Source organism: Scyliorhinus torazame, chromosome 3 (assembly GCF_047496885.1).
Source record: "Scyliorhinus torazame isolate Kashiwa2021f chromosome 3, sScyTor2.1, whole genome shotgun sequence".
Taxonomy (NCBI): domain Eukaryota; kingdom Metazoa; phylum Chordata; class Chondrichthyes; order Carcharhiniformes; family Scyliorhinidae; genus Scyliorhinus; species Scyliorhinus torazame.
This window is the reverse complement of record NC_092709.1, coordinates 365,669,182-365,691,558: the sequence shown is the minus strand read 5'-3', so window position 1 is coordinate 365,691,558 and position 22,377 is coordinate 365,669,182. Positions and strand designations below refer to the sequence as shown.

Genomic DNA, 22,377 nt, shown 5'->3' with positions numbered 1-22,377 from the left:
GATTTCTGTAGCAGCAGGAAGCAACTCCAATTGATGCTCATTACCAAATATAGTATCTTCAAAGACTGTGAGCACCATGTAGGTCAATGAATAAGCTGTTTATTAAGTAAGTAACTAGATACAGAGTGAAATAATAGCTACCATACTCCACAACTCCAAACTAACTGTGAAACCCATGCTCAGCCCGAGAATTCGCACTCTCTGGCATGATTGGCCAAACGGGTCACATGACCCTCCATGTACTCACCCCTTAAAAGAGCACGTGACAATAGGAACCTTGGTGAGTTCCTGCAGTGAACCTTTTCGATGGTACACATGACTGCTACTGTTTGTCGGTGGTGGAGGGCGTGAATGTTTGTGGAAGGGGGACTAATCATGCGGGCTGCTTTGTACTTAGTGATACCTAGCTTTTGACCTGCTCTGGTAGCTACAGTATTTATACTGTTTGTCCAGTTCCTGGTCAATGGTAACCCCCAGGATGTAGATTGTGGGGATTCAGCGATGGTAATGCCATTGAATGTCAAGGGGTGATGGTTAGATCCTCTCTTGTAGGAGATGGTCATTGTCTTGCAGTTGTGTGGCGTGAATGCAACTTGCCACTTGTCAGCCCCGAGCCTGGATATTGTCCAGGTCTTGCTGCATTTGGACCTGGACTGCTTCATTATCTGAGGAGTCGTAAAGGGTGCTGAACATTGCCCAGTCATCGCAAACATCCCCACTTCTGGGGCGTCATTCTCCGACCCCCCAGCGGGTCGGAGAATGGCCGTTGGCCGCCGTGAATTCCACCCCCGCCACCCGCCGAAGTCTCCGAAGGGAGAAAAGTCGGCGGGGCGTTAATGGCGCCGCAGACGTCGGAGAATGGCACGGGTGGGCGCAAGGCAGCCAATGTTGGGCCTGCCGATATTCTCCCTTCCGGATGGGCCGAAGTCCCGTCGACGTGGTGACCGGTCACGTCGACGTAAATCAAACCTCCTTTTCATCGGCGTCAATCTGTGCTCCAGGTTCACGCCGACCAGCGTGGAGGTGAGTGACGGCCTGGGGGGTTGGCCGCTGGGCAGGCGATGGCGTGGCCGCAGTCTGAATGTGTGGGGGAGAGGTGTGTCTCGGGTTGTGTGTGTGTGTGTGCGGCGGGGGGAGGGTTGGTTAGAGTGGGCTGGGCTCCGGGGGAGTGCCGGGAGGGGGGGTCAGTGCCGGGGAGGGGGGCGGGGTCCATGCCGGGGAGGAGGATGGGGTGGTCCATGCCGGGGAGGGGGATGGGGGGACGGGGTCAGTGCCGGGGAGGAGGATGGGGGGTCCGTGCCGGGGAGGGGGATGGGGGGACGGGGTCCGTGCCGGGGAGGAGGATGGGGTCCGTGCCGGGGAGGAGGATGGGGGGACGGGGTCCGTGCCGGGGAGGGGGATGGGGGACAGGGTCCGTGCCGGGGAGGGGGATGGGGTCCGTGCCGGGGAGGGGGATGGGGGGGTCCGTGCCGGGGAGGAGGATGGGGTCCGTGCCGGGGAGGGTGATGGGGGGGGTCCGTGCCAGGGAGGGGGATGGGGGGATGGGGGGACGGGGTCCGTGCCGGGGAGGAGGATGGGGGGGTCCGTGCCGGGGAGGGGGAATGTGGGGTCCGTGCCGGGGATGGGGATGGGGGACCGGGTCCGTGCCGCGGAGGGGGATGGGGTCCGTGCCGAGGAGGGGCATGGGGGGGTCCGTGCCGGGGAGGGGGATGGGGGGGTCCGTTCCGGGGAGGAGGATGGGGGGGTCAGTGCCGGGGAGGGGGACGGGGTCCGTGCCGGGGAGGAGGATGGGGGGGTCCATGCCGGGGAGGGGGATGGGGTCCGTGCCGGGAGGGGGATGTGGTCCGTGCCAGGGAGGGGGATGGGGGGACGGGGTCCGTGCCGGGGAGGAGGATGGGGTCCTTGCCGGGAGGGGGGTGGGGGGGGTCCGTGCCGGGGAGGAGGATGTGGCTCGTGCAGGGGAGGGGGATGGGGGGATCCGTGCCGGGGAGGGGGATGTGGTCCGTGCCGGGGAGGAGGTTGGGGTCCATGCCGGTGAGGGGGATGGGGGGACGGGGTCCGTGCCGGGGAGGGGGATGGGGGGTTTGGGGTCCGTGCCGGGGAGGGGGTTGGGGTCCGTGCCGGGGAGGGGGATGTGGGGGTCCGTGCCGGGGAGGTGGATGGGGGGACGGGTTCCGTGCCGGGGAGGGGGATGGGGGGGTCCGTGCCAGGGAGGAGGATGGGGAACGGGGTCCGTGCCGGGGAGCAGGATGTGGTCCATGCCGGGGAGTGGGATGGGGGTGGTCCGTGCCGGGGAGGGGGATGGGGGGACGGGGTCCGTGCCGGGGAGGAGGATGGGGGGGTCCATGCCGGGGAGGGGGATGGGGGCGTCCGTGCCGGGGAGGAGGATGGGGGGGTCCATGCCGGGGAGGGGGATGGGGTCCGTGCCGGGAGGGGGATGTGGTCCGTGCCGGGGAGGGGGATGGGGGGACGGGGTCCGTGCCGGGGAGGAGGATGGGGTCCTTGCCGGGAGGGGGGTGGGGGGGTCCGTGCCGGGGAGGAGGATGTGGCCCGTGCAGGGGAGGGGGATGGGGGGATCCGTGCCGGGGAGGGGCATGTGGTCCGTGCCGGGGAGGAGGTTGGGGTCCATGCCGGTGAGGGGGATGGGGGGACGGGGTCCGTGCCGGGGAGGGGGATGGGGGGACGGGGTCCGTGCCGGGGAGGGGGCTGGGGTCCGTGCCGGGGAGGTGGATGGGGGGGTCCGTGCCGGGGAGGAGGATGGGGGGTCCGTGCCGGGGAGGGGTATGGGGGGATCCGTGCCGGGGAGGCGGATGGGGGACTGGGTCCGTGCCGGGGAGAGGGATGGAGTCCGTGCCGGGGAGGGGGATGTGGTCTGTGCCGGGGAGGTGGATGGGGGGGTCCGTGCCGGGGAGGAGGATGGGGTCCGTGCCGGGGAGGGGGATGGGGGGTTCCGTGCCAGGGAGGGGGATGGGGGGACGGGGTCCGTGCCGGGGAGGAGGATGGGGGCGTCCGTGCCGGGGAGGGGGATGGGGGGGTCTGTGACGGGGAGGGGGATGGTGGGACGGGGTCCGTGCCGCGGAGGGGGATGGGGTCCGTGCCGGTAGGGGGATGGGGTCCGTGCCGGGGAGGGGGATTGGGTCCGTGCCGGGGAGGAGGATGGGAGGGTCCATGCCGGAGAGGGGGGCGGGGTCCGTGCTGGGGAGGAGGATGGAGGGGTCCGTGCCGGGGAGGAGGATGGGGTCCGTGCCAAGATGGGGATGTGGTCCGTGCCGGGGAGGAGGATGGGGGTGTCCATGCCGGGGAGGGGGATGGGGTCCGTGCTGGGAGGGGGATGTGGTCCGTGCCGGGGAGGGGGATGGGGGGACGGGGTCCGTGCCGGGGAGGAGGATGGGGTCCGTGCGGGGAGGGGGATGGGGTCTGTGCCGGGGAGGGGGATGGGGGGGTCGGTGCCGGGGAGGTGATGGGGTCCGTGCCGGGGAGGGGGATGGGGGGACCGTGCCAGGGAGGGGGATGGGGGGATGGGGGGACGGGGTCCGTGCCGGGGAGGAGGATGGGGGGGTCCGTGCCGGGGAGGGGGAATGGGGGGTCCGTGCCGGTGAGGGGGATGGGGATGTCCGTGCCGGGGAGGAGGATGGGGGGGTCAGTGCCGGGGAGGGGGAATGGGGGGTCCGTGCCGGGGAGGGGGATGGGGGTGTCCGTGCCGGGGAGGAGGATGGGGGGGTCCATGCCGGGGAGGGGGATGGGGTCCGTGCCGGGAGGGGGATGTGGTCCGTGCCAGGGAGGGGGATGGGGGGACGGGGTCCGTGCCGGGGAGGAGGATGGGGTCCTTGCCGGGAGGGGGGTGGGGGGGTCCGTGCCGGGGAGGAGGATGTGGCTCGTGCAGGGGAGGGGGATGGGGGGATCCGTGCCGGGGAGGGGGATGTGGTCCGTGCCGGGGAGGAGGTTGGGGTCCATGCCGGTGAGGGGGATGGGGGGACGGGGTCCGTGCCGGGGAGGGGGATGGGGGGTTTGGGGTCCGTGCCGGGGAGGGGGTTGGGGTCCGTGCCGGGGAGGGGGATGTGGGGGTCCGTGCCGGGGAGGTGGATGGGGGGACGGGTTCCGTGCCGGGGAGGGGGATGGGGGGGTCCGTGCCAGGGAGGAGGATGGGGAACGGGGTCCGTGCCGGGGAGCAGGATGTGGTCCATGCCGGGGAGTGGGATGGGGGTGGTCCGTGCCGGGGAGGGGGATGGGGGGACGGGGACCGTGCCGGGGAGGAGGATGGGGGGGTCCATGCCGGGGAGGGGGATGGGGGCGTCCGTGCCGGGGAGGAGGATGGGGGGGTCCATGCCGGGGAGGGGGATGGGGTCCGTGCCGGGAGGGGGATGTGGTCCGTGCCGGGGAGGGGGATGGGGGGACGGGGTCCGTGCCGGGGAGGAGGATGGGGTCCTTGCCGGGAGGGGGGTGGGGGGGTCCGTGCCGGGGAGGAGGATGTGGCCCGTGCAGGGGAGGGGGATGGGGGGATCCGTGCCGGGGAGGGGCATGTGGTCCGTGCCGGGGAGGAGGTTGGGGTCCATGCCGGTGAGGGGGATGGGGGGACGGGGTCCGTGCCGGGGAGGGGGATGGGGGGGACGGGGTCCGTGCCGGGGAGGGGGCTGGGGTCCGTGCCGGGGAGGTGGATGGGGGGGTCCGTGCCGGGGAGGAGGATGGGGGGTCCGTGCCGGGGAGGGGTATGGGGGGATCCGTGCCGGGGAGGCGGATGGGGGACTGGGTCCGTGCCGGGGAGAGGGATGGAGTCCGTGCCGGGGAGGGGGATGGGGTCTGTGCCGGGGAGGTGGATGGGGGGGTCCGTGCCGGGGAGGAGGATGGGGTCCGTGCCGGGGAGGGGGATGGGGGGTTCCGTGCCAGGGAGGGGGATGGGGGGACGGGGTCCGTGCCGGGGAGGAGGATGGGGGCGTCCGTGCCGGGGAGGGGGATGGGGGGGTCTGTGACGGGGAGGGGGATGGTGGGACGGGGTCCGTGCCGCGGAGGGGGATGGGGTCCGTGCCGGTAGGGGGATGGGGTCCGTGCCGGGGAGGGGGATTGGGTCCGTGCCGGGGAGGAGGATGGGAGGGTCCATGCCGGAGAGGGGGGCGGGGTCCGTGCTGGGGAGGAGGATGGAGGGGTCCGTGCCGGGGAGGAGGATGGGGTCCGTGCCAAGATGGGGATGTGGTCCGTGCCGGGGAGGAGGATGGGGGTGTCCATGCCGGGGAGGGGGATGGGGTCCGTGCTGGGAGGGGGATGTGGTCCGTGCCGGGGAGGGGGATGGGGGGACGGGGTCCGTGCCGGGGAGGAGGATGGGGTCCGTGCGGGGAGGGGGATGGGGTCTGTGCCGGGGAGGGGGATGGGGGGGTCGGTGCCGGGGAGGTGATGGGGTCCGTGCCGGGGAGGGGGATGGGGGGACCGTGCCAGGGAGGGGGATGGGGGGATGGGGGGACGGGGTCCGTGCCGGGGAGGAGGATGGGGGGGTCCGTGCCGGGGAGGGGGAATGGGGGGTCCGTGCCGGTGAGGGGGATGGGGATGTCCGTGCCGGGGAGGAGGATGGGGGGGTCAGTGCCGGGGAGGGGGAATGGGGGGTCCGTGCCGGGGAGGGGGATGGGGGTGTCCGTGCCGGGGAGGAGGATGGGGGGGTCCATGCCGGGGAGGGGGATGGGGTCCGTGCCGGGAGGGGGATGTGGTCCGTGCCAGGGAGGGGATGGGGGGACGGGGTCCGTGCCGGGGAGGAGGATGGGGTCCTTGCCGGGAGGGGGGTGGGGGGGTCCGTGCCGGGGAGGAGGATGTGGCTCGTGCAGGGGAGGGGGATGGGGGGATCCGTGCCGGGGAGGGGGATGTGGTCCGTGCCGGGGAGGAGGTTGGGGTCCATGCCGGTGAGGGGGATGGGGGGACGGGGTCCGTGCCGGGGAGGGGGATGGGGGGTTTGGGGTCCGTGCCGGGGAGGGGGTTGGGGTCCGTGCCGGGGAGGGGGATGTGGGGGTCCGTGCCGGGGAGGTGGATGGGGGGACGGGTTCCGTGCCGGGGAGGGGGATGGGGGGGTCCGTGCCAGGGAGGAGGATGGGGAACGGGGTCCGTGCCGGGGAGCAGGATGTGGTCCATGCCGGGGAGTGGGATGGGGGTGGTCCGTGCCGGGGAGGGGGATGGGGGGACGGGGACCGTGCCGGGGAGGAGGATGGGGGGGTCCATGCCGGGGAGGGGGATGGGGGCGTCCGTGCCGGGGAGGAGGATGGGGGGGTCCATGCCGGGGAGGGGGATGGGGTCCGTGCCGGGAGGGGGATGTGGTCCGTGCCGGGGAGGGGGATGGGGGGACGGGGTCCGTGCCGGGGAGGAGGATGGGGTCCTTGCCGGGAGGGGGGTGGGGGGGTCCGTGCCGGGGAGGAGGATGTGGCCCGTGCAGGGGAGGGGGATGGGGGGATCCGTGCCGGGGAGGGGCATGTGGTCCGTGCCGGGGAGGAGGTTGGGGTCCATGCCGGTGAGGGGGATGGGGGGACGGGGTCCGTGCCGGGGAGGGGGATGGGGGGGACGGGGTCCGTGCCGGGGAGGGGGCTGGGGTCCGTGCCGGGGAGGTGGATGGGGGGGTCCGTGCCGGGGAGGAGGATGGGGGGTCCGTGCCGGGGAGGGGTATGGGGGGATCCGTGCCGGGGAGGCGGATGGGGGACTGGGTCCGTGCCGGGGAGAGGGATGGAGTCCGTGCCGGGGAGGGGGATGGGGTCTGTGCCGGGGAGGTGGATGGGGGGGTCCGTGCCGGGGAGGAGGATGGGGTCCGTGCCGGGGAGGGGGATGGGGGGTTCCGTGCCAGGGAGGGGGATGGGGGGACGGGGTCCGTGCCGGGGAGGAGGATGGGGGCGTCCGTGCCGGGGAGGGGGATGGGGGGGTCTGTGACGGGGAGGGGGATGGTGGGACGGGGTCCGTGCCGCGGAGGGGGATGGGGTCCGTGCCGGTAGGGGGATGGGGTCCGTGCCGGGGAGGGGGATTGGGTCCGTGCCCGGGAGGAGGATGGGAGGGTCCATGCCGGGGAGGGGGGCGGGGTCCGTGCTGGGGAGGAGGATGGAGGGGTCCGTGCCGGGGAGGGGGATGGGGTCCGTGCCAAGATGGGGATGTGGTCCGTGCCGGGGAGGAGGATGGGGGTGTCCATGCCGGGGAGGGGGATGGGGTCCGTGCTGGGAGGGGGATGTGGTCCGTGCCGGGGAGGGGGATGGGGGGACGGGGTCCGTGCCGGGGAGGAGGATGGGGTCCGTGCGGGGAGGGGGATGGGGTCTGTGCCGGGGAGGGGGATGGGGGGGTCGGTGCCGGGGAGGTGATGGGGTCCGTGCCGGGGAGGGGGATGGGGGGGACCGTGCCAGGGAGGGGGATGGGGGGATGGGGGGACGGGGTCCGTGCCGGGGAGGAGGATGGGGGGGTCCGTGCCGGGGAGGGGGAATGGGGGGTCCGTGCCGGTGAGGGGGATGGGGATGTCCGTGCCGGGGAGGAGGATGGGGGGGTCAGTGCCGGGGAGGGGGAATGGGGGGTCCGTGCCGGGGAGGGGGATGGGGGTGTCCGTGCCGGGGAGGGGGATGGGGGGTCCGTGCCGGGGAGGGGGATGGGGGACGGGGTCCGTGCCGGGGAGGGGCATGGGGGGCTCCGTGCCGGTGAGGGGGATGGGGGGGTCCGTGCCGGGGAGGAGGATGGGGGGGGTCAGTGCCGGGAGGGGGACGGGGTCCGTGCCGGGGAGGAGGATGGGGGGTCCGTGCCGGGGAGGAGGATGGGGGGGTCCATGCCGGGGAGGGGGATGGGGTCCGTGCCGGGAGGGGGATGTGGTCCGTGCCGGGGAGGGTGATGGGGGGACGGGGTCCGTGCCGGGGAGGAGGATGGGGTCCTTGCCGGGAGGGGGATGGGGGTGTCCGTGCCGGGGAGGAGGATGTGGTCCGTGCAGGGGAGGGGGATGGGGGTTACGTGCCGGGGAGGGGGATGTGGTCCGTGCCGGGGTAGGAGGTTGGGGTCCATGCCGGTGAGGGGGATGGGGGGACGGGGTCCGTGCCGGGGAGGGGATTGGGGTCCGTGCCGGGGAGGGGGAAGTGGGGGTCCGTGCCGGGGAGGGGATGGGGGGACGGGTTCCGTGCCGGGGAGGGGGATGGGGCGGTCCGTGCCAGGGAGGAGGATGGGGAACGGGGTCCGTACCGGGGAGGAGGATGGGGGGACGGGGTCCGTGCCGGGGAGGGGGATGGGGGGGTCCGTGCCAGGGAGGAGGATGGGGAACGGGGTCCGTGCCGGGGAGGAGGATGTGGTCCGTGCCGCGGAGGGGGATGGGGGGACGGGGTCCGTGCCGGGGAGGAGGATGGGGGGGGTCCATGCCGGGGAGGGGGATGGGGGCGTCCATGCCGGGGAGGGGGATGGGGGGACGGGGTCCGTGCCGGGGAGGAGGATGGGGGGGTCCATGCCGAGGAGTGGGATGGGGGGTCCGTGCCTGGGAGGAGGATGGTGGGGTCCATGCCGGGGAGGGGGATGGGGGCGTCCATGCCGCGGAGGGGGATGGGGGGGACGGGGTCCGTGCCGGGGAGGAGGATGGGGGGGTCCATGCCGGGGAGGGGGATGGGGGCGTCCATGCCGGGGAGGGGGCTGGGGGGACGGGGTCCATGCCGAGGAGTGGGATGGGGGGGTCCGTGCCTGGGAGGAGGATGGGGGGGTCAGTGCCGGGGAGGGGGACGGGGTCCGTGCCGGGGTTGAGGATGGGGGCGTCCGTGGCGGGGAGGAGGATGGGGGGTCCGTGCCGGGGAGGGGGATGGGGGGACGGGGTCCGTGCAGGGGAGGGGGATGGGGGGACGGGGTCCGTGCCGGGGAGGGGGTTGGGGTCCGTGCCGGGAGGGGGATGGGGGGGTCCGTGCCGGGTAGGAGGATGTCGTCCGTGCAGGGGAGGGGGATGGGGGGATCCGTGCCGGGGAGGGGGATGTGGTCCGTGCCGGGGAGGAGGTTGGGGTCCGTGCCGGGGAGGGGGATTGGGGGACGGGGTCCGTGCCGGGGAGGGGGATGGGGGGGACGGGGTCCGTACCAGGGAGGGGTTTGGGGTCCGTGCCGGGGAGGGGGCTGGGGGGGTCCGTGCCGGGGAGGGGGATGGGGGGACGGGGTCCGTGCAGGGGAGGGGGATGGGGGGACGGGGTCCGTGCCGGGGAGGGGGTTGGGGTCCGTGCCGGGGAGGGGGATGGGGGGGGTCCGTGCCCGGGAGGGGGAACGGGGTCCGTGCCGGGGAGGGGGATGGGGGTGGGTCCTTGCCAGGGAGGAGGATGGGGAACGGGGTCCGTGCCGGGGAGTGGGATGGGGTGGGTCCGTGCCGGGGAGGGGGATGGAAGGACGGGGTCCGTGCCGGGGAGGGGGATGGGGGGGTCCGTGCCAGGGAGGAGGATGGGGAACGGGGTCCGTGCCGGAGAGGAGGATGGGGTCCGTGCCGGGGAGTGGGATGGGGGGAGTCCGTGCCGGGGAGGGGGATAGGGGGACGGGGTCCGTGCCGGGGAGAGGGACGGGGGGGGTCGTTGCCAGGGAGGAGGATGGGGAACGGGGTCCGTGCCGGGGAGGATGATGGGGTCCGTGCCTGGGCGTGGGATGGGGGGGTCCGTGCCGGGGAGGGGGATGGGGGGACAGGGTCCGTGCCGGGGAGGGGGATGGGGGGGTCCGTGCCAGGGAGGAGGATGGGGAACGGGGTCCGTGCCGGGGAGGAGGATGGAGTCCGTGCCGGGGTGTGGGATGGGGGGGTCCGTGCCGGGGAGGGGGATAGGGGGACGGGGTCCATGCAGGGGAGGAGGGCGGGGGGGGTCAGTGCCGGGGAGGGGGATGGGGGGACGGGGTCCGTGCCGGGGAGGGGGATGGGGGGATGGGGTCCGTGCCGGGGAAGAGGATGGGGGGGTCCGTGCCGGGGAGGAGGATGGGGGGGTCCGTGCCGGGGAGGGGGTGGGGGGACGGGGTCCGTGCCGGGGAGGGGGTTGGGGTCCGTGCCGGGGAGGGGATTGGGCTCCGTGCTGGGGAGGGGGATGGGGGGTCCGTGCCGGGGAAGGGGATGGGGGGACGGGGTCCGTGCCGGGGAGGAGGATGGGGGGGTCCATGCCGGGGAGGGGGATGGGGTCCGTGCCGGGAGGGGGATGTGGTCCGTGCCGGGGAGGGGGATGGGGCCCTTGCCGGGAGGGGGATGGGGGGGTCCGTGCCGGGGAGGGGGATGTGGTCCGTGCCAGGCAGGGGGATGGGGGGGTCCGTGCCAGGGAGGAGGATGGGGAACGGGGTCCGTGCCGGGGAGGAGGATGGGGGGGTCCGTGCCAGGGAGGAGGATGGGGAACGGGGTCCGTGCCGGGGAGGAGGATGGAGGGACGGGGTCCGTGCCGGGGAGGGGGATGGGGGGGTCCGTGCCGGGGAGGAGGATGGGGAACGGGGTCCGTGCCGGGGAGGAGGATGTGGTCCGTGCCGGGGAGGGGGATGGGGGGTCCATGCCGGGGAGGGGGATGTGGGCGTCCGTGCCGGGGAGGGGGATGGGGGGACGGGGTCCGTGCCGGGGAGGAGGATGGGGGGGTCCGTGCCGAGGAGTGGGATAGGGGGGTCCGTGCCTGGGAGGAGGATGGGGGGGTCAGTGCCCGGGAGGGGGACGGGGTCCGTGCCGGGGAGGAGGATGGGGGCGTCCGTGCCGGGGAGGAGGATGGGGGGGTCAATGCCGGGGAGGGGGATGGGATCCGTGCCGGGAGGGGGATGTGGTCCGTGTCGGGGAGGTGGATGGGGGGACGGGGTCCGTGCCGGGGAGGGGGTTGGGGTCCGTGCCGGGGAGGGGGATGGGGGGGACGGGGTCCGTGCCGGGGAGGGGATTGGGCTCCATGCTGGGGAGGGGGGTGGGGGGTCCGTGCCGGGGAAGGGGATGGGGGGACGGGGTCCGTGCCGGGGAGGGGGATGGGGGGATGGGGTCCGTGCCGGGGAGGAGGATGGGGGGGTCCGTGCCGGGGAGGAGGATGGGGGGGTCCGTGCCGGGGAGGGGGATGGGGGGACGGGGTCCGTGCCGGGGAGGGGGATGGGGGGACGGGGTCCGTGCCGGTGAGGGGGTTGGGGTCCGTACCGGGGAGGGGATTGGGCTCCGTGCTGGGGAGGGGGATGGGGGCTCCGTGCCGGGGAAGGGGATGGGGGGACGGGGTCCGTGCCGGGGAGGGGGATGGGGGGATGGGGTCCGTGCCGGGGAGGAGGATGGGGGGTTCCGTGCCGGGGAGGGGGATGGGGGGATGGGGGGACGGGGTCCGTGCCGGGGAGGAGGATGGGGGGTCCGTGCCGGGGAGGGGGAATGGGGGGTCCGTGCCGGGGAGGGGGATGGGGGACGGGCTCCGTGCCGCGGAGGGGCATGGGGGGGTCCGTGCCGGTGAGGGGGATGGGGGGGTCCGTGCCAGTGAGGGGGATGGGGGGGTCGGTGCCGGGGAGGAGGATGGGGGGGTCAGTGCCGGGGAGGGGGACGGGGTCCGTGCCAGGGAGGAGGATGGGGGGTCCGTGCCGGGGAGGAGGATTGGGGGGTCAGTGCCGGGGAGGGGGACGGGGTCCGTGCCGGGGAGGAGGATGGGGGGTCCGTGCCGGGGAGGAGGATGGGGGGGTCAGTGCCGGGGAGGGGGACGGGGTCCATGCCGGGGAGGGGGATGGGGTCCGTGCCGGGGAGGGGGATGGGGGGACGGGGTCCGTGCCGGGGAGCAGGATGTGGTCCGTGCCGGGGTAGGAGGTTGGGGTCCATGCCGGTGAGGGGGATGGGGGGACTGGGTCCGTGCCGGGGAGGGGGATGGGGGGGTCCGTGCCAGGGAGGAGGATGGGGAACGGGGTCCGTGCCGGGGAGGAGGATGGGGTCCGTGCCGGGGAGTGGGATGGGGGGGTCCTTCCCGGCGAGGGGGATGGGGGCGTCCGTGCCGGGGAGGTGGATGGGGGGGTCCGTGCCGAGGAGTGGGATGGGGGGGTCCGTGCCTGGGAGGAGGATGGGGGTGTCCGTGCCGAGGAGTGGGATGGGGGGGTCCGTGCCTGGGAGGAGGATGGGGAGTCCGTGCCGGGGAGGAGGATGGGGGCGTCCGTGCCGGGGAGGAGGATGGGGGGGTCCATGCCGGGGAGGGGGATGGGATCCGTGCCGGGAGGGGGATGTGGTCCGTGCCGGGGAGGGGGATGGGGGGACGGGGTCCGTGGCGGGGAGGAGGATGGGGGGTCCGTGCCGGGGAGGGGGATGGGGGGACGGGGTCCGTGCCAGGGATGAGGATGGGGTCCTTGCCGGGAGGGGGATGGGGGGGTCCGTGCCGGGTAGGAGGATGTCGTCCGTGCAGGGGAGGGGTATGGGGGGATCCGTGCCGGGAAGGGGGATGTAGTCCGTGCCGGGGAGGAGGTTGGGGTCCGTGCCGGGGAGGGGGATGGGGGGACGGTGTCCGTGCCGGGGAGCGGGATGGGGGGGACGGGGTCCGTGCCGGGGAGGGGGTTGGGGTCCGTGCCGGGGAGTGGGATGGGGGGGGTCCGTGCCGGGGAGGGGGGACGGGGTCCGTGCCGGGGAGGGGGATGGGGGGGGTCCTTGCCAGGGAGGAGGATGGGGAACGGGCCGGGGAGGGGGTTGGGGTCCGTGCCGGGGAGGGGGATGGGGGGGGGTCCGTGCCGGGGAGGGGGGACGGGGTCCGTGCCGGGGAGGGGGATGGGGGGGTCCTTGCCAGGGAGGAGGATGGGGAACGGGGTCCGTGCCGGGGAGGAGGATGGGGTCCGTGCCGGAGAGTGGGATGGGGGGAGTCCGTGCCGGGGAGGGGGATGGGGAACGGGGTCCGTGCCGGGGAGGAGGACGGGGGGGGGTCCTTGCCAGGGAGGAGGATGGGGAACGGGGTCCGTGCCGGGGAGGATGATGGGGTCCGTGCCTGGGTGTGGGATGGGGGGGGTCCGTGCCGGGGAGGGGGATGGGGGGACAGGGTCCGTGCCGGGGAGGGGGATGGGGGGTTCCGTGCCAGGGAGGAGGATGGGGAACGGGTCCGTGCCGGGGAGGAGGATGGGGTCCGTGCCGGGGAGGGGGCTGGGGTCCGTGCCGGGGAGGGGGCTGGGGTCCGTGCCGGGGAGGGGGATGGGGGGGTCCATGCCGGGGAGGGGGATGGGGGGGACGGGGTCCGTGCCGGGGAGGGGATTGGGCTCCGTGCTGGGGAGGGGGATGGGGGGTCCGTGCCGGGGAAGGGGATGGGGGGACGGGGTCCGTGCCGGGGAGGGGGATGGTGTCCGTGCCGGGGAGGAGGATGGGGGGGTCCGTGCCGGGGAGGAGGATGGGGGGGTCCGTGCCGGGGAGGGGGATGGGGGGACGGGGTCCGTGCCGGGGAGGGGGATGGGGGGACGGGGTCCGTGCCGGGGAGGGTGTTGGGGTCCGTGCCGGGGAGGGGATTGGGCTCCGTGCTGGGGAGGGGGATGGGGGGTCCGTGCCGGGGAGGAGGATGGGGGGACGGGGTCCGTGCCGGGGAGGGGGATGGGGGGACGGGATCCGTGCCGGGGAGGGGGTTGGGGTCCGTGCCGGGGAGGGGGATGGGGGGGTCCGTGCCGGGGAGGGGGATGGGGGGGACGGGGTCCGTGCCGGGGAGGGGGTTGGGGTCCGTGCCGGGGAGGGGGATGGGGGGTTACGTGCCGGGGAAGGGGAGGGGGGGACGGGGTCCGTGCCGGGGAGGGGGATGGTGGGACGGTGTCCGTGCCGGGGAGGGGGATGGGGGGGTCCGTGCCAGGGAGGACGTTGGGGAACGGGGTCCGTGCCGGGGAGGAGGATGAGGTCCGTGCCGGGGAGGGGGATGGGGTCCGTGCCGGGGAGGGGGATGAGGTCCGTGCCGGGGAGGGGGATGGGGGCTGTGCCGGGGAGGAGGATGGGGGGGTCCGTGCCGGGGAGGGGGATGGGGGGGTCTGTGCCGGGGAGGGGGGTGGGGGGACGGGGTCCGTGCCGGGGAGGGGGATGGGGGCGTCCGTGCCAGGGAGGAGGATGGGGAACGGGGACCGTGCCGAGGAGGAGGATGGGGTCCGTGCCGGGGAGTGGGATGGGGGAGCCCGTGCCGGGGAGGGGGATGGGGGAGTCCATGCCGGGGAGGGGGATGGGGTCCGTGCCGGAGAGGGGGATGGGGGAGTCCGTGCCGGGGAGGGGGATGGGGGAACGGGGTCCGTGCCGGGGAGGGGGATGGGGTAATGGGGTCCGTGCCGGGGAGGCGGATGGGGTCTGTGCCGGGGAGGGGGATGTGGGGGTCCGTGCCGGGGAGGGGGATGGGGGACAGGGTCCATCCCCGGGAGGGGGATGGGGTGGTCCGTGCCGGGGAGGGGAATGGGGGGACGGGGTCCGTGCCGGGGAGGGGGTTGGGGGGGTCCATGCCGGGGAGGGGGATGGGGGGTACGGGGTCCGTGCCGGGGAGGGGATTGGGCTCCGTGCTGGGGAGGTGGATGGGGGGTCCGTGCCGGGGAAGGGGATGGGATGACGGGGTCCGTGCCGGGGAGGGGGATGGGGGGATGGGGTCCGTGCCGTGGAGGAGGATGGGGGGTCCGTGCCGGGGAGGAGGATGGGGGGGTCCGTGCCGGGGAGGGGGATGGGGGGACGGGGTCCGTGCCGGGGAGGGGGATGGGGGGACGGGGTCCGTGCCGGGGAGGGGGTTGGGGTCCGTGCCGGGGAGGGGATTGGGCTCCGTGCTGGGGAGGGGGATGGGGGGTCCGTGCCGGGGAAGGGGATGGGGGGATGGGGTCCGTGCCGGGGAGGGGGATGGGGGGACGGGGTCCGTGCCGGGGAGGAGGATGGGGGGGTCCGTGCCGGGGAGGAGGATGGGGGTGTCCATGCCGGGGAGGGGGATGGGGGGACGGGGTCCGTGCCGGGGAGGGGGATGGGGGGACGGGGTCCGTGCCGGGGAGGGGGTTGGGGTCCGTGCCGGGGAGGGGGATGGGGGGTCCGTGCCGGGGAGGGGGATGGGGGGGACGGGGTCCGTGCCGGGGAGGGGGTTGGGGTCCGTGCCGGGGAGGGGGATGGGGGGGTACGTGCCGGGGAAGGGGAGGGGGGGACGGGGTCCGTGCCGGGGAGGGGGATGGTGGGACGATGTCCGTGCCAGGGAGGGGGTTGGGGGGGTCCGTGCCAGGGAGGACGTTGGGGAACGGGGTCCGTGCCGGGGAGGAGGATGAGGTCCGTGCCGGGGAGGGGGATGGGGGTGGTCCGTGCCGGGGAGGGGGATGGGGTCCGTGCCGGGGAGGGGGATGAGGTCCGTGCCGGCGAGCGGGATGGGGGCTGTGCCGGGGAGGAGGATTGGGGGGTCCTGTTCCGGGGAGGGGGATGGGGGGGTCCGTGCCGGGGAGGGGGATGGGGGGGACGGGGTTCGTGCCGGGGATGGGGATGGGGGGGTCTGTGCCGGGGAGGGGGGTGGGGGGACGGGGTCCGTGCCGGGGAGGGGGATGGGGGGGTCCGTGCCAGGGAGGAGGATGGGGAACGGGGTCCGTGCCGGGGAGGAGGATGGGGTCCGTGCCGGGGAGTGTGATGGGGGAGCCCGTGCCGGGGAGGGGGATGGGGGAGTCCATGCCGGGGAGGGTGATGGGGTCCGTGCCGGGGAGGGGGATGGGGGAGTCCGTGCCGGGGAGGGGGATGGGGGAACGGGGTCCGTGCCGGGGAGGGGGATGGGGTAATGGGGTCCGTGCCGGGGAGGGGGATGGGGTCTGTGCCGGGGAGGGGGATGTGGGGGTCCGTGCCGGGGAGGGGGATGGGGGACAGGGTCCATCCCCGGGAGGGTGGTGGGGTGGTCCGTGCCGGGGAGGGGAATGGGGGGACGGGGTCCGTGTCGGGGAGCGGGGGTGCGATGGCAAGTGAGTTGGTCCACCTGGCCAGGTGCCAGCCTCCAACAGTTGGACCCATGCGGTCCATGCCACCTGGCTGGGGGGAGGAGGGGGTATGGGCAATGATGACATGTCGTCGTTCCCCCCCCCTCACCAGGCCGTCATGTTTTCCGATCATCCAGCGATGTTGGCCGCCGTGGTGGCAGCCGCTCATGTCTATGTTGCCCTGGATGAGGAGGAGGAGGAGGAGGAGGAGGAGGAGCGTGCCAGAGAGGCGGCGCAGGCTGCCGCAGAGGGGCAGGCGGCAGCCGCCCAGGCTGGAGGGACACCTGACCGACAGGACGAGGAGGGGGAGGAGGACGTCGCGGCCCCACGGCAACGGAGGCACCCGAGGGCGCCCCGTGTGTACCGGCCCCGGCAGTCATACCAGGACCTCACGGACCGGGAATGCAGGAGGAGACTCCGGATGAGCCGGGAAACCGTGGCACACATCTGCCACCTGCTGGCACACCTGTCACCGCGTGGCACTGGCGGGGGACACCCTCTCCCCGTGTCCGTCAAGGTTACGGTGGCCCTGAACTTTTATGCAACGGGGTCATTCCAGGCACCGAGTGGGGACCTGTCCGGCATATCGCAGACATCGGTGCATCGGTGCATCCGGGCAGTGACAGATGCCCTATATGCCATGGCGCACCGCGACATCCGCTTCCCCGTGGACCGGGCCAGCCAAGATGCCCAGGCCGTGGGCTTCATTGCCGTGGCCGGGTTCCCCATGGTCCAGGGCGCGATCGATGGGGTGCACGTCGCCGTGCGGCCACCTGCAGATAACAGGGCCGTGTTCACTAATAGGAAGGGGACCTATTCGATGAACATACAGGTGGTCTGCGACCACCGCATGATGATCCTGCACGTCTGCGCCCGTCACCCAGGCAGCGTACACGACTCATTCGTGTTGTCGCGGTCGTCCATCCCCGGCATGTACGAGGGACGCCATCCCCGGCTGAGGGGCTGGTTGCTGGGCGACAGGGGCTACCCATTGCGATCGTGGCTGATGACACCTATACGGAGGCCACGCAATGAGGCGGAGAACCGCTACAATGATGCCCATGTAGCGACAAGGGGAGTGATCGAGAGGTGCTTTGGCGTGCTGAAGATGCGTTTCAGGTGCCTGGACCTCTCTGGGGGCGCCCTCCAGTATCGGTCAGATAGGGTCGGCCGCATCATTGTGGTGTGCTGCGTCCTGCACAACATAGCCCAGCAGAGGGGCGATGTGCCGCAGGCAGAGGAGGGCGGAGTGGAGGAGCAGCAGGAAGAGGCCCAGTCCTCCCCAGATGAGGGGGATGGGGGCAATGGTCAGGGCAGACGGGGTAGACACAGGCGGGTGGCTGTCCACCGTTACCGGCTGGCCCAGCGGGCACGGGACAGACTGATAGCCGCCCGCTTCACTGACTAGATGGGCGTGGGAATCGGGTAGTATGGCCACAGACCGCACACCATGACAACAGCCGACCACCCACACCCCCCACCATCCACCCACCCAGCACCCTCACCCCCCTCCCCAACCCCACACACCCCACCCGCATGCACACCACCCCCCCACCCCCAATTGCCGATCCACCGGCGGCACAACGGGCCGGGCTCAGCCAGTTGCGGGTGGACGCGTGTCTATCGCAGGCCATGGAGGATGATGACAACCCGCCTCCGATGAGCTCCTGGCTCTACATCGTTGGACTATGTCTGACCCATGGCCACAGTACCACCATCCACCCGGACCATCCCTGCATGCGGCTGTGACACTGCAACGCACGGTCCCGTCCTCTGCCCGGGGGGATGTTGATGGCGGCCCAGGGGGAAGGGGGCAGACTCACCTGGGGCTGAGGTAAGACCACCCCTCACACACACACTTGCGCTCAACGTACATGACACCCCCGCACGCTTTGGACAGAGCACAAAGGCAGCTTCGGTAGGTGTAACATTGACTTTAATAACCAAAGGAGTTCATGCACGTGCCCTAGCCCCTAAAACTCATCTGTGCCCTGCACCCGTGCCAACTTACTCAGTGTCTAATTGTTTGGCCTTACGGGCCCTATGACTACGTCTACGTGGTTCCCCAGACGGTACAGCAGAACTGGAGGTGGACTCCTGTGATTCCTGCCCTCTGACACTGGATCCCTTTGGCGGCCGTTTCCTGGGGCGTCCTGGCCTAGATGGGCCAGGCTGCGGCCCGGGCGACTGGGATGGCGAGCTGCCAGCCTGTCCTGCCCGTTGCCCACCCGATGCACCTGGGACGGAAGGGGGGGGAGTCCGAGGTGTCGCGGTGTACCGGGACCTCCCCTACAGAGGGAACCGGGACGGACCACACCACCTCCTCCTCCCTCGGGGTGCCCGATGGCCCCCAGGCCTCTACATAGGTGGGGGATGCGAACGGACTGGCCATCCGACGCGCCCCCGACATCTGGCGCTGCCAGTCCTGGAGGCCCGTGCTGGTATCGACAGGGATCTGCAGGTTTGCAGCCATGGAGCTCAGGGGATTGGCAAACCCTGTCTGTGACTGTACGATGCTGGCTCGCACATGGCCACTGGCGCCGATGCCCTCAGCGATGGCCTGCTGAGACTGGGTAATGGCCTGCTGAGACTGGGCCATGGCCTGCTGAGACTGGGCTATGGACTGCTGAGACTGGGCCATGGCCTGCTGAGACTGGACCATGGCCTGCTGAGACTGGGCCATGGCCTGCAGAGACTGGGCCATGGCCTGCTGAGACTGGGCTATGGCCTGCAGAGACTGGGCTATGGACTGCTGAGACTGGGCCATGGCCTGCTGAGACTGGGCCATGGCCTGCTGAGACTGGGCCATGGCCTGCTGAGACTGGGCCATGGCCTGCAGAGACTGGGCCATGGCCTGCAGAGACTGGGCCATGGCCTGCTGAGACTGGGCCATGGCCTGCTGAGACTGGGCTATGGCCTGCTGAGACTGGGCTATGGCCTGCAGAGACCGGGCTATGGCCTGCAGAGACTGGGCTATGGCCTGCAGAGACTGGGCCATGGCCTGCTGAGACTGGGCCATGGCCTGCTGAGACTGGGCCATGGCCTGCTGAGACTGGGCCATGGCCTGCTGAGACTGGGCCATGGCCTGCTGAGACTGGGCCATGGCCTGCTGAGACTGGGCTATGGCCTGCAGAGACCGGGCTATGGACTGCTGAGACTGGGCCATGGCCTGCTGAGACTGGGCCATGGCCTGCTGAGACTGGGCCATGGCCTGCTGAGACTGGGCTATGGTGTTGAGCGCCTCTGCCATCTGGCGCTGCCACTGGCTCATGGCCTCCTGTGAGAGGGCAGCCATGTCCTGGGCCACAGACGCCGCCTGCACGGAAAGCCCCAGGCCTCGCAAACCGTTCCCCATGTCTGACACCATCGCACCCATTGCCTCCACCGCGGACACCACCCATGCGGTGTCGGCCTGGGTGGCACGCATGACCGGCACCACTCCCAGCTCCTGGACGCGGGAGGACTCCTCCACCTGCGACTGCAGCCGCCGCAAGCCGCCCGTCACCCTCTTCGCTCGTCTTCGGTTCGGTGGTTGCATCGGATCTATGTGTGGGTGTGGTAACTCCAGGAACCCGGGATCCATCTGGGCGGCAGATGTTCGCTTGGGCTGGGCTGCCCTCCAACCCCCCGGTCCCTCTGCTGCTCCTACCTCCACCTGCTGTACCGGGACGGCTGTGTTGTGCGCACCAGTGAGTGTAGCAGACGCCTCATCACTAAAGTGCCCAACCGAGGTGAGTGTTTCTGCGATGGTGGAGGGTGTTGGTGACAGCAGTGGCGTTGTGTCGTGCGCATCGTCCGACTCTGAGTCCATGGCACTTTGGGGTGGGGGTTCGTCTCCACCCATCCACTCTGTGTCACTGTCCGGTATTTCATCTTCCTGGGTAGTGCTGTCCCGGGTAGGGGTGTCCTGTGTAGTGCTGCCCCGGGTAGGGGTGTCCTGGGTAGTGGTGTCCTGGGTAGTGGTGTCCTGGCTCGGCTGTGACGGGGGCCTGTGGCTGCCCGTCTCGTCGCTGGGTGGCACACGCCTGCGTCGTCGCACCCGCACGAGACGGGGGTGTCGTCTCCCTGTTGCTCCAGGTCTCTCCGTCTCCCGTGGTCTCCAAGGGACATCCTGCGGGCGTCGCATGCCGGAGGGTCCGGGTCTCTCCGTCTCCCGTGGTGTGCGAGGGGCATCCTGCGGGCGTCGCATGCTGGAGGGTCCGGGTCTCTCTGTCTCCCGTGGCCTCCGAGGGGCATCCTGCGGGCGGTCTGCATCTGCGGGGATGGGTGCCTGGACGTTTGGTCCTGCGATACACAATGAAGCATGCATGGTTAGACATCAGGCAGGGATCAGGTGATATGGGGGAGGGGGTATATGGGGGAGGGGGGGATATGGGGAGGGGGGATATGGGGGAGGGGGGATATGGGGGAGGGGGGATATGGGGGAGGGGGTATATGGGGGAGGGGGGGATATGGGGAGGGGGGATATGGGGGAGAGGGGAAATGGGGGGGATATGGGGAGGGGGGATATGGGGGAGGGGGGATATGGGGGAGAGGGGATATGGGGGAGGGGGATATGGGGGAGGGGGGATATGGGGGAGGGGGGATATGGGGGAGGGGGGATATGGGGGATATGGGGGAGGGGGGATATGGGGGATATGGGGAGGGGGGGATATGGGGGATATGGGGGAGGGGGGATATGGGGGATATGGGGAGGGGGGATATGGGGATATGGGGAGGGGGGATGTGGGGGAGGGGGGGATATGGGGGAGGGGGGGATATGGGGAGGCTCACCCTGCCTGCTCTGACGAGGTCGTTCACCTTCTTGTGGCACTGGGTGCCTGTCCGTGGTGTTAGGGCCACAGCGGTGACGGCCTCTGCCACCTCCCTCCACAGACGCCGGCTGTGGCGTGGGGCAACTCTGCGGCCGTGCCCGGGATACAGGGCCTCCCTCCTCTGCTCCACTGCGTCCAGGAGCGCCTCCACATCCCGTGACTCGAACCTCGGGGCTGAGCGGCGGCCAGCCATCCAGCCGGGTGTTGCGGTCGGGTGTTCCGGTCGGGTGGGGGGGAGCAGCGCGGCCTTATGAGCCGTCACGCCGTGCAGCACGTATGACGCTGCACGGCGTGAACCACGTGAGCAAGCGCCGATCCCGTCACGTCGCTGCTAGCCCATTTCGGGCCGGAGACTTCGCCACGTTTTTTCCGGCGTGGTGCAGGTCGGATTTGCGCCGTTTTTTGCGCCGATCGGCGGACTTTGTGCCGATAACGGAGAATTTCGCCCCTGATCTTTTAATGGAAGGCAGGTCATTTTTACGAGAACAATTTTTAATATCCTCTGTTCTAAGGAGGGACAAGGGGCGAAATTCTCCCCCAACGGCGCGATGTCCGCCGACTGGCGCCAAACACGGCGCCAATCAGACGGGCATCGCGCCGGCCCAAAGGTGCGGAATGCTCCTCAATGTTGGGGCTAGGCCGACACCGGAGGGATTTCCGCCCCGCCAGCTGGCGGAAATGGCGTTTGTTGCCCCGCCAGCTGGCGCGGAAATGCGGCGCATGCGCGGGAGCGTCAGCGGCCGCTGTCAGTTTCCCGCGCATGCGCAGTGGGGAGAGTCACTTCCGCCTCCGCCATGAATCGAGCGGGGGGTCCCGCCAACCGGCGCGGCCCGATTCCCGCCCCCGCCCAATCTCGGTTACCAGAGACTTCGGCGGGGGCGGGGGTGGGATTCACGGCGGCCTACGGCCATTCTCCGACCCGGCGGGGGGTCGGAGAATGACGCCCAAGGTCTCCCACCAATAATGTGCCATTATCCTCCACACATAGTCAGATTGAACAACCTTGCAGCAATAGTGGTTTCACTATATGGTGAATTTCGAAGACAAACGTTTTTATGTCTCCCCGACAGCGATGCAATGTGTGGAAAAATCCAGTGTAACGGGGGACAGGCTCAGCCAATCCGAGGAGGAAGCGTGGATATTTTGAATTCTCAGTTCGCTGCCGGGGGTAAAACATATCAATGTCGAGCAACGTTTTCGAGTTTACCCGATTCCAGCTTCCCAGATCTAGTTCAACAAGGAACCAGGTGCGGACCACAAAAGGTAACCAATTCGCAGTGAGTATAAATGAATCTTACTGCTGCAAAAAGAGATACACCGTTGAAGCTTTTTGTCTTGCATGTATCAGAACTGACACAAGAATACCAAATTTCAAAGGAAGCCAGAATGCGGACTGCATGATAAAGGCTGCTGATTAGTCGGCAAGTCAACTCTGATTGGTGGAGGTATTGCCATGCAGAATGTGGCAGGAACTATTGATCCCCCTTTCCTTTTGTTTAAAAATGGCACAATGCCTGCATGTGTATTTTGCTTGCAGACGACAGGGTGCTGTGAGTGCATCTATGTAGTTTGGAGCAAGTACAGTGAGTGCATTGTGAGCCTGACTGATAATCTTATATTGGTTGTCTGTGTAAATCTCAGCACTCGGGATTGTTCAGCAAGTGCTGTCCAATGCTGAATCACATCTAACATTAAGGCTGGGATTTTGCGGCTCCGCTTGCCATGGGCGCCCCAGAGGCGTGACATCAAATTG

At 71.1% G+C, this 22,377-nt stretch overlaps 1 protein-coding gene across 1 annotated transcript in view; it reads left to right on the top strand.

Moving 5' to 3' along the window:
• The window catches only part of LOC140409443 (disintegrin and metalloproteinase domain-containing protein 12-like), a 128,607-nt gene extending 106,702 nt beyond the window's left edge, over nucleotides 1-21,905 (top strand). Inside the window, exon 9 of the mRNA XM_072497876.1 lies at nucleotides 21,695-21,905. Coding sequence (XP_072353977.1) covers nucleotides 21,695-21,905 — 211 coding nt within the window. The remainder of the gene's footprint in view (nucleotides 1-21,694) is intronic.
• The last annotated feature ends 472 nt before the right edge of the window (nucleotides 21,906-22,377 follow it).